Raw genomic sequence first — 11,741 nt, 5'->3', positions numbered from 1 at the left:
TAGCTGCTCATACAGTCCTGTCAACAGCACTGGAGCAGGAACATAATATTCTACAGATGGTTTGTCTGGCAGTTGAAAATCAGTGGAGGAGATGCTACAGTGTGCCTCACATGACTCACATTTGAGTGCTTTGCCTCTCTACAGTAAAAAGGTTTTCAGAATAGCAGCCTAAATCTTCCAACCACTTGCACTTAGTTTTTTTCCCCAAGGGAAAAGCTCTTTATCTGAAGCATAGGGAAATGTGGCTTTGTAAGTCACTTCCAGACTCCTTAAAAGCAGTTCACAGTCTCTGCTTGAAAACCAGTGATCTTCTCCAAAGAAGCTTATTTATTTCAGCTTACTTCCATGGATTGCACTTTCCAAACATCTTCCTTTTTACCTCCCACTTTGTATATTGGCTTAAGATTTCTGCTTCTGTGTCTTGCCTTACACTTGGCATCTTTTTTATTTCAGACCATTCCTTTGATAATTTTCAGTTCTTAACCCTGTTCTCCAGAATGTTTGGGATTGTTCCTAAGGTGATGTCATCTACAGATTTTCTAAGCTGGCTCCACATTCCTTTGATAGCACTAACTTATCACATTCTGCAACTTCCTGAAGGGTGGCTGTGGTCAGCTGGGGGTTGGTCTCTTTCTTCAGGCAACAATGGACAGAACAAGAGGACACAGTCTCAAGCTGCAACAAGGGAGATATAGGCTGGATATTAGGAATAAGTTTTTCACTGAAAGAGTGATAAAGTACTGGAATGGCTTGCCTGGGGAGGTGGTGGAGTCACCATCCCTCGAAATGTTTAAAAAAAAGACTGGATGTGGCACTTGGTGTCATGGTCTAGTTGAGGTATTAGAGATGGGTTGGACTTGATGATCTTGAAGGTCTCTTCCAACCTAAAAATTCTGGTTTTCTGTGATTCTGTGTAACAAAGGCATCCAACAGAACCAGGCTCTGCACACATCCAAGCAAGGACATCACTCATATGCTCCTGGATTAATAGAAAGCCATTTATAATCCAGTCACCTGCAAGTGATTCATCAAGTTTTGCACTTGCTTTGTTTGCTTTTTTGGCCAATCATGTTTGCATAGCTTTTATATTAAGATGCTATGAATGGCAGTAGGAAAATCTTTCCTAAATTCAGGACATTTCCTACATATTCCCTTTTAACCCCTGCAGTGTTTATCCTGTCAAAAGGACTTTATTTGAATTGTTTGAGGTGAGTTGTTCTTTATCAGTTATTTATCTCTCTAATGCATATTTTAATTCATTCAAATGAAGGAGCTGCATCTGCTCCTCTTCATTTGTGTTTTGTTTCCTTTCTGAAAAGGAAATTTTGAGAGTAGACTTTCAACATTACTTCTATTATACTTCTCCGTTCTTATCAGGAGAATGTTTGGAAGTGAAGTACTGGGTGCTAAGTCACACAAAGGAATGGAAAAGGCAAGCTGAAAAGGCACATCCCTCTTGGTTATCTTCTTGTTTTTCAGTTATGTAGTCCACTACTGGAACTTCTTTGCTGCCCTTATTCCTGCATGGACACGGCTATTACCTTCCCCTCTCTTAAACTCGTCTGTCCATGCATTTATGATGACACCACAATGAAAAGACTTTATTTAAACAGATATGAGTAGTTTTGCTAATGAAGTGTCAATATGCATTCCCTGAAATAGGATTTGCTATAGCTGTCATCCTTACAGTTTGGTAGAACAAGTGTAATAGTGCTGCCAGTAAAAGTAATGCTCTTGCTTCCATAAAAATGATTGTCCATTCTGCTCATCTGCTTTAAAGAATAATTCACCTAATGCAATTTCAGTCTGTCCTTTAGTCAAACAATAATCATCCATTAATACAGAGGCAGCAGAAGTGTTTGATGTTTGCTTTCAGGTGCTGGTGCTCCTGTTATTCATGCAAAACGGAATGCAAATATGAATGTGGGGTTCAAAACCAGCATGATTTTTACGGTAGCTGATGTGTGATGTTAAGATATTTAATTCTGTGGTATTCAGCTTTTACTGTTTTATTTGTACAAGTGCTTTGTACAGCATTTGTAAGTTACAGTACTGAATGTAGTAATACAAGATGTTCAAGGGCTATGGTTTCTCAGTGTATGATATAGTTAATTTGTTATGGAGAATGTATTTCATGTGTTAGTTAATATATGCAGTCATTTCAGGAAGAGTGCAATGCATTTACATTGTGTGCCAGGACTTCCAAATTTTTGCCTTAGGAAAAGGCATGTTTCTGTTAATTTATCCAAAAGTTTCAGTGCAAAGATGGAAGATATATACTTGCCTTTCTTAAAGGCTAAATGGGTCTCAATGATGGAATAACAGTACTATGTTGATACTCAGGTTTTCATTAAGACCATTTTTAAGTTTCTTGACTGTTTGCAGATCACTCTGTTTGCAGTCCAGTGTTTACAAATATAGGTTGTGTTACTAATGTGTTTTTCCATTATCATGGAATCCTCTCTAATCAAAACTAAAATCCAGAGCCATCTCTTAATGAATTGTTTTTGGGATCTGTGGGACTAATAGCCCTGGTTTGCCTTTATTTCAATTCTTTTGTACCAAGAACCGTTGTTTTACTTTTTTTTTTCCCCATTTGTTTTAGCAACTTAGCTATTGTTGTGGCATCTTGGCTTACAAAAATTCAAACAATTCTGTAGTACTAACAGAGAAAATTTTTCATCTTGAATGGAGGGTTCATATGGGAAAGATAGCTTTTCCTGTACAGATCTGATTTAAAAGGATGCAGAGTACTTAGTGGGTACTGCCAGCCTAAAAACTCCTGCAGTAGACTAACCTGCAAGGTTTTGCTGCATCATTGTAGGGGTTAGGGGGGAATTGTAAGTTTGTTCAGCAGTGAAAATGTAGTAGCCAGACTGCAATTCTTGAAGGCAAACGTGGGGAAAAAACCAAAAGCATCCTCAGAAGTGAGCAAGTCATACTAGGAAGTATCCTTGAGTTGTACAACAGGCACTAATATTTATTTGCAATAATTGTATTTGTGTATTCCGTTTTGACAGAGCCTCCCATGGACCATTCTGATCTGGTTGCAGAGCTACTGAAAGAGTTATCAAACCATAATGAGAGAGTTGAAGAAAGAAAGGCTGCCCTGTATGAGCTTATGAAGTTAACTCAGGAAGAGGCTTTTGGTGTTTGGGATGAGCACTTCAAAACAATACTACTTCTGCTGCTTGAAACGCTTGGAGATAAAGAGGTAAATTCAGAAACATCCAGTTTGAGTATGTTAACAAAGTGCATGGCTTACTTTCAGTACTTTTGACATTTGTATGAGTGTAGAAAGGTCCACAAATCCCAGTTAATGGTGGAAAACCAAAAAAAAAAAACTAATATGCCATCAAGTCTGATTGCTCTGATGGTGAAAAGGGCATACTTAACTTCTCCAGGATTCTTATTTGTGGATTCTGACACGGTACATTGAATGAAACGTTTTTGCACTGGGATTCAAAGCTTAGCTGTTTATAGCCCCTGAATGAATCTAGAATATCAAAACATCATGTGTGGCAAAGCATTTAAAAATTTATTTCTAACATACAGTAATAGTCGTTGTGAAGAGACTGAGTTCTATCTAATAATTCTCTACAAAGGCCATGTTTCTGAAATTAATGAGCGTCAAAAAGGTGCTAGTACTTGTGTTTTATTTTTAAAATTATTGTAAAAAGAAAAATTAAAAAAATGTATTTGCATGATGGTTTTATCAGCCCATGTGTTCACAACTTAACTTCTGATAGATAAGTCAACTAGATAAGTCAGATTAGTTTGAGTGTTTATATGTCAGCTGAATTTTCTGATAAAAGACAGATTGAAGAGGTTTTTTCCTACCTGTATTTGTTAACACTGGATTCAGACTACATATATGTGGAAAGCATAATCTGATATTTTTTCCATTATTAAAGGCTTTTCCAGCAGCTGAACAAATGTTAAAAGCATATGCCTGTTTAAAGATGCATAACTCATGTATTTTAATATTAAATCTTTAGCATGCAATTAGAGCTTTGGCACTGAAAGTTCTAAGAGAGATTCTAAGAAACCAGCCAGCAAGGTTTAAGAATTATGCAGAGCTCACAATCATGAAGACGTTAGAAGCACATAAGGATCCTCATAAGGAGGTCAGTAATCAGTTACTTTATTTGTTTAAGGTTATGACAAATGATTACAAAATGAACGAGCTGTCCCAAAAATGTGAAATAATCAGTTCTTACTGAGGAAGTATTTTTTTTAATAACAAGCTTGTTATCAGTTAACATGTGTATGCAGGAAAAAACTCCCTGCAGTTCTAAAAGCTCTAGAGTGGTTAATATCATCCCTAATAACAATTGCCTTGGGTGCCATCCCACAGGACAGTGTTAACTAACTGTGTGTCACCATGGCTCTTCAAGGAATAACTGAAAGGTGGTTTTTCCCTGTTCGACATCTTAAGCCGAATAAAGGTGTCCTAGAGATCTAAAACAAGCTTTTGGATTTCAGTAAGATTTATGGTTGAGAGAAGAGACTAAACAAGACAAGGATTGTCAGCCCTTTCCATTCTGCTCCATTTGAGAGCATGGCTTTGAATGGTGTTAAGGGAAAATGCACGGGAATGTGTCAGTGGGGGCGGTTCCTGTGCCGGGAGTAGCGAGGGGATGTAGGAGAAGGGTAAATGGAACCTTGCTCAGAGTTACTTGTGATGCCTGCATACAGAATAAGGGACAGTGCATGTAACTATAGGAAACACAGATAAAGTAACGAACCCAATATTCAACTTCTGACATCAGCATCACTGATGCTGTGGAAAGAATCCATGTTCATTACTAAATGAGTACATCTTCCCCATGCAAAGGCACTTTGTGGAATTTTCTGTGGAGTTTCAGGTTTTTTAAGTCAACTTCAATTCCTTCCATCCCAACTTTATCACTTATTTGGTACTCGTTTCTCTTTTCCCTGTGCTCTCTGGATTCGTTTCATACACTGTATTTATTGCAGTGTCATTTCCCCATCATTCCTTCTCTGTTCCTGTGGTTTTTTTCTCTCTCATGGTTTTGTGTGTTAAGAGTGACAGAGTAAAGAGGACAAGGAAGGAGAGAAAGTTCTGAAGGTTTTTGCACGTTGCTAGTGTACAGCCACTCATTCTGTACAGTGGTTTCCCTTGTTGGATGGCAGACGCCACCACAGCACTAATGTGGAGATCAGGTGTGAATTTTCTCTGTGGTGGCCTTGTTGTGTTTTGCGCTTGTGTACCTGTTGAAGTCCTACCTAATTATTCTTGTTCTGCTTGTTCTGTATATTCTTCAGGCTTAATGTATTCTCTTGTCATAGTTTCTTTCAAAATTATAGGGGAAGAAAAACAGCTAGATTGGCTTCTACAGTTAGCAATCTAGGCATGTCATTAAACACACCTTTGAAATGAATGTGAAAACATGTTTTATCAGTGATCACTGACCTAACAAACAATAACAAATTGACAACACAAGAGATTACAGGTTAACAGAGGTGGTGATATTTCAATATGTAGTTGGAGGGTATGCAGAGTACAGAAATTCCAGATCCTTTTAAACAAGAAGGTTTGGAAAACTGATATGTATTACCAAGGGCATAGTAGCCACAGAATATTGAGAAGAATTATGTTTTTAAGAGAAATAATGTCCAACGGCTGGCCTCTACATGTTTCTATAATATTGCAGAGGTCTTGATAGGGAATTTTTATGCTCAAGACCATTACTGCTAGAAAACAGACCACAGAGTAAGAGTCTCATAAAAATCACTTTTCTGTGTCTTTTTCTTTCAATAGGTGGTAAGATCTGCTGAAGAAGCTGCTTCCATGCTGGCCACTTCCATTAGCCCAGATCAGTGCATCAAAGTTCTCTGTCCAATTATCCAAACTGCAGATTACCCCATTAATTTGGCTGCAATCAAAATGCAGACAAAAGTTATAGAAAGAGTATCTAAAGAAACTCTTACTCAGCTTTTACCAGAGATTGTGCCAGGTCTAATACAGGTAAGAAGAGAAAAAAGAAGAAAATAGGAGGAGAAAAGACCAAACAGACTAATAAAAGGAAACTATATACATATGAATTGCAAAGATTTTTTAAAAATATACCACTTTGTTCTCATGAAGTATTTCACTTGTCTGATAGTTGATGGCTGCCTTGACCCAAAATATTTTGGACAGTGGGAACAATCTCTTTGATTAGCAGGGAGCTAAATTATAACCATGATTAGCACTCAGGAAATCTCAGTAGACTATAAAGTCCTGGTTAAAGGTAAGCTTGGTGTAGATACTTTTAGTTCAAAGATAGTTCTTTGTTGTTTGTACTTTTTCCAAGGTACATAATTTGGTCTGAAATTGTCCATATTTTATTTGTGTATCATTGTAGAATTTTTATCAGCTGCAGCTTTTGGGAGTCAATAAGAAAGATGCATTTTTATAAAGTGGAATAAAATTAAAAGGATATCCAAGTTTTCTCTTCCTTTGTCTTTAAAACTGAATTTTTTACCACCTTTTTATCATATCAAGAGCAAAAATACATTAATTTCCTTCATGGATCAAGACTTTTTGGAGTTGGCGGCTGTGTTCTGCAGATTTCTCTCCTTATCGGGTGTGATCCACTCATACATCTGCAGGAAAATAGAGGCAGAGAAGGGCCCTCAGTCTGAGTGAGACAGCCATGCACGGGATGACAAAAAATGGCAAAAGAAACAAAAATCATTGAAAAATGAGATGGGGGTTAACAAAACTCTTTAGCTGTTAAAAGGGTTCTTCATTCAGAGTCAGGAAGCTCTAAATTGTGAGTGGTCTTTTGCTTTAAGTAAACACCCGTATAACCTAGGAAAGTTCTCCGATGTGCTCACCTGTTGCATGGCAGCAGCTCTGTTTTCAGTGTAACTTATGAACAGGATTGTGTGGGTTTTAAATTCAGCCTGGAAAGTGATTATAAATGGTGATTAATATGCAGCCTGCTTTTTAACTGCATGCTCTGTATTTGTGTGTTTGTTGTTTTGTTGAAATGCTTTGTTGGGCTACACTGGCATTAATTTACCATAGACTTCAATGTATTTATTACAGTAAATAACTAAATAGCTTTCTGGGGCTTTTAATCATAAACTGATAAGGTATTAATGTTAATTTTATTGCTTTCTAGGGTTATGATAATTCAGAGAGCAGCGTTCGTAAGGCCTGTGTTTTCTGCCTTGTAGCCATTCATGCAGTAATTGGTGATGAACTAAAACCGCATCTCAGTCAACTCACTGGCAGTAAAGTAAGTAGAAGATACCATTTAAAGAAATCTTGGCTCATAATTGCTTCTATGCATTTGCATTTTGGCTGCCATTGCCAAAAAGTTTTAATGAAGTGTATACTTGAAAGAGAGTATCGGTTGTAATAATACAACTTCACTGTAAAATATTCAAAACTGAGAGTCCACAGATCTTTATGCAAGTGTACAAACTTCAGCATTAAGATAATTACTAAACTGTTCCTTACTGCTTTTTAATGCATTCAGTTCCTTGTAGGCTGGTAGTAGTGATAATGGCTGTATGCAGCAGACTTTTCCTATCAGTGTTTCTTGTCTTTTTTCATGCAAGCTCTGACTGAAAAATAAGGAACATAGTACATCCATCTTATATACAGCAGTTTCATTTATTCTTCTTCCTAGTTACTTTGCCTTCTCCAGTCTTTTCAGTACCTCTAATTTGAAATAATAAGAACCAGTCTATGGTCTTTTTTGTTTCAGGATGTTTATGATTTTACTGACAGATTTTTCATGCAGTTTTTTGCATGTAAACAGCTGTATGTTAATTGTGAATCTCTTCGTCCTTGGGAGTAAAACAGGACAATTGATTTTGTGTGTCTGTGAATAAGATAGTTCTATCCTTAAAATAGTCTCTGGCAGTGATTTTATTTAAAGTGACTCTAGACAATATTGGAAGCTTTAGTAAATACCAGCATCAGCAACTCTGACTAGAGGCTTAAACCTCAGCATTAACGTACAAGAAAAAGAAACCCAAACCACTACCATATTTAGAAAAGCATTATAAGTGGAGGAAAATATTCCATCCATCTTAATCCAGCTACCTCATATCATATTCTTCTTTACATCCTTAGAGAAGCTTGAGCGGTTTCCTTGTGACAAATTTTATTTGTGTTTGATGTTTTCATTGGCATATGTGTCCCTTTTGAATAACTGAGGAAAGTACAATCTTGCTTTTAGTGAAAAGAAAAAAAGGAATAATGTCTGTTTTGTTGTACCATTCCTGTAGTCAGTCTGTACAGTTTGCAAATACTAAACGGAGTTGATTTCTGGCTTAAATTTGCAGATGAAATTGTTGAACCTTTACATCAAACGTGCACAAACAGGCTCTGGAGCAGGGGATACAGCAGCAGATATGTCTGGACAAAGCTAATGAAGCTGACAAGAGTTAACCAGGTCTCCTAAAGCAAGGGCAAGGCCCTCTTCAGTGAAAGGAAAATCCTTACATGCAACTTCTGGAACTTTTTTTCTTGTTTTGTTTGTTTTTTGTTTGTTTTTTTTCCTTTTGTTTTTTTCTTTTTGTTTGGGGTTTTGTTTGTTTTTTTTTTTCTTTAACCAACGGCTGTCCTCAGCCTGCATGAGACTGATGCAATAGAATTATTCCAAATCTAAGGAAAAACAGTATTAACATCAGTTGATCAAAGCAGAATAAAATTTCAAAATAATCTTATCCATCAGTTACCCTGTTCATAATCCTCTGTGTCTTCCCATTAACTTTTGCCAGTGTTAATGTATTAAAAAAAAAATTTAATGCTAATTAAAAAGGTATGCTTTAAGCTTCAGAAGTTAAAATATAAATTCTGTTGCTTTTCTTCAGCTGCAGATAACATTACTTTTTTATTGCTGTTTTGTTTGAGTATCATGTCCTTCGCTAGAAACAAGAAGTGATGTGAAACAAGGCTGAACTAGTCTGAACTGCAGTGAGACTCGTTCACTGTGTTGGTGGTTCATCATCTTACTTACAGCTTGTTTGGGATATTCTGGAGATTGAGAAATATGCCTATAAAAAGAAAGCTGGATTGATCCAGTTCTGTCGCAGTGATATTGTTCATTGGTTGTATGTTTGTTGCATAAATAAGAATTTATTGTGCGCAGCAGAGGACTGGTACAGCCAGCTCCTCTTAATGTGGAAGACAGCCCTGCCAGGGCAGCACTGCCGACCTGGTGATGGTGTGGCAGCCTGCTGGTGAGCAGCAGAGTTCATGGTCACTTGATGGACGTGAACCATCCTTGTCACCTTTCGTTCTTCAAGCAGGATGCTTCAGAATGGAGTGCTCTGCCCAAGCATGCTCAGTATGTATTTATCTTTATCACTAGAATGTTTCCTCTCAACCTAATTGCTGGAACAAGTAGTCTCGTATTGTAACTCACATGGGATCTTACGACAACAGTGCAGAAAACTATATTTATCCCTTACCTTCTGAAAAGCACCAAGATTTTCTGCATTGAATTTAAATGGGGGGAGGGGGGAATAGTCACAAATGCTATGGATCTCGCCAACTTTTAATTTAAAGAAAAAATATATATTTTGGATGAGTAGGAAAAGCTGCACCAAATTATTTGCATGGTTTTCTTGAATAGCATCCTCAAGACCCATCTGGATTAAGGTGTGAAAATGTTTCAAGGGTTTGTTTTTTCCATTTTTGAAAGAGTTAGTATATTGTGAATAATGGTTCTTTGTATTTATGAAGTTGATAATGGAAAGAGAACAAAGATAAGTAAATGTGTCCCTAAATGTTGTCTTCTCCTTTTTTTCCCCTCTTATTTTTCCTTCCGTTTTTTTTCTTTTTTTTTTCTTTTTTTTTTTCCTTTTTTTTTTTTTAATATATATAAGCAGCAAGCTAATTAAGTGAAAAATGGGATGAAACAGTGCCCTTCCCAGGAGCAGTGGAACTTTTTTTCCTGACTTTTTTTTCCCTTTGACTGTGATGTTCTCTAGTTGTAGGAAGTGTATCCTGATAAGAGAGAAAATAGTGGTGCCAAGGATGATGATCTATGCTAGGCTGAAATTCTCTCTACCTCTTCAGGGTGACTAATTTTTGACTGAGCTGCTGCATATAGCACCCAGTAGAAGAACTATCTACAGAAAAATCTTTATTTTTTTTTTTCCAAATTATCACTTAATGTGTATTCAAAACTCTCTTCTTCAACATTGCAGCCAAATATCATAAGAAAGTACACACTTTTCCTGCTAGGAACCCTGAAAAACAAAACTGAATAAAAAATTAAGTCAGATGCTTGTAGTTAACATGAAAGGTTGTTTTTACTTTAGTTTGAAGTGAATGCAATAGAAGAAGCTAAGATGTGGTTATTAAAGAAGCAATGCCATTGCAGAGATTTATTTGGAGGAAAAGTTGTAGAAATATATGTAAAGACTTAAACCCAAGACTGTCATCACTCGTCGCTAGCCCTTTTTAGCAGCTACATCAAGAAAATAGTATCTCCTCCTTCTTTCCTTTGTTACATGTAACATCCTTGTTGTTTTCTACTGTTTAATTACGTTGTGTATTTATAGTTCTATGCTTACCATTGTGCATATACTGGCAATAAAATGTACATAACATTACTTAAAAGATTAGCAATGTATACATTCTGGTTTTTCTGTTTTATTTGATCACATGCTATAAGAGAAATTATAAATGTGATTCATACGGCATTGGTTTAAAAAAAAAAAAATTGATCTTCATGTTTGGTGTGTCCAAATGATGTTTCTTTATATAATCTTGTTGCTAATTCTGACTTGGCATATGAGAACATGCTGTGAATATAGGTATATTATACAAATTTTTAAAAAATTTAATAGAATCTTTATGAACACAGTTTCCTTCATCTAGGCAGATTTTTTGTTATTTCATTTATTTGTACATTATACATCATTTACATTTTATTTTTTTAATATTTAAAAATATTTTTCAATCTACAGTCTTGTAGTTTTTACATTTTAATTATACAAAAGGTCACTTCAGAAAATAGCACAAATTCTGAGTTTAATAGACCTGTATGTTATTCCTGCATTTTGTATAGGTAATATTTATTTTCAGAGAATCATTACAAGATGACTGTTACTTGTCATCTTTTTGAAGATGCTGTTTCATACTGAAAATATAAGTTATTGAAGCATACAGTATATATTCTGGATGAAACCTAGTTTTTTTACATGTGAGCAAAAGATATGTTTTTATCCCCTGTATGACTGAAAAAGTTTGCTCCAGGTAGGGGGGAGGATGATATTTACCTGAACTTTGTTCATCAATTTTGCTTTTAAGCCGTCTTTAAATGTTTAAGAGAAGATACCCCATGTATTAAAAATCTCAATGCAATATATTTAAATGAATATTTTACTTAGTTCTGTTTCCAGCAGAGATGGGGTTGCTATCTTTGTAAACAGATAGAATCAATTTATATTACATGAAGCCAACAGAATGTAAGAATTTGGAAAGAAAAATATTTCCACAGCAGCCAGTTTATCAGATTCATTGCATTGCTTTTTGCCTTCATTTCCTATATTATAAGTAGATATTAGCTCAGTTAAATTCAAGCAATGATTAGTCATGCCTTATGTTCCTGCTGGAGGTGGCTTATCTAATGGATTAGCATAAAGATCTGGGAAAAAATAGGACAATTATAAGTTGCTGTTCTTTCAGACAGGATTTCTTTGTGTTCCTTCTAATATCCTGTGAAGACAGGTCATTGCAGTCATTTGAATACTGAAATGTA

General features: G+C 36.0%; 1 protein-coding gene across 45 annotated transcripts in view; it reads left to right on the top strand.

Moving 5' to 3' along the window:
• CLASP2 (cytoplasmic linker associated protein 2) overlaps positions 1 to 10,597 on the top strand; it is a 144,452-nt gene extending 133,855 nt beyond the window's left edge. For all 45 annotated transcript variants that reach the window (XM_058423275.1, XM_040078589.2, XM_058423242.1 and 42 more), the window contains 5 exons: positions 3,021 to 3,214; positions 3,999 to 4,127; positions 5,786 to 5,992; positions 7,137 to 7,253; positions 8,311 to 10,597. In XM_058423275.1, the coding sequence (XP_058279258.1) occupies positions 3,021 to 3,214; positions 3,999 to 4,127; positions 5,786 to 5,992; positions 7,137 to 7,253; positions 8,311 to 8,397 (734 nt within the window). In that variant the 3' untranslated portion in view covers positions 8,398 to 10,597. The remainder of the gene's footprint in view (positions 1 to 3,020; positions 3,215 to 3,998; positions 4,128 to 5,785; positions 5,993 to 7,136; positions 7,254 to 8,310) is intronic.
• Positions 10,598 to 11,741: the final 1,144 nt, after the last annotated feature.

Source organism: Hirundo rustica, chromosome 1 (assembly GCF_015227805.2).
Source record: "Hirundo rustica isolate bHirRus1 chromosome 1, bHirRus1.pri.v3, whole genome shotgun sequence".
In the NCBI taxonomy this organism is placed as follows: Eukaryota; Metazoa; Chordata; class Aves; order Passeriformes; family Hirundinidae; genus Hirundo; species Hirundo rustica.
This window is presented reverse-complemented; position numbering and strand designations above follow the sequence as displayed.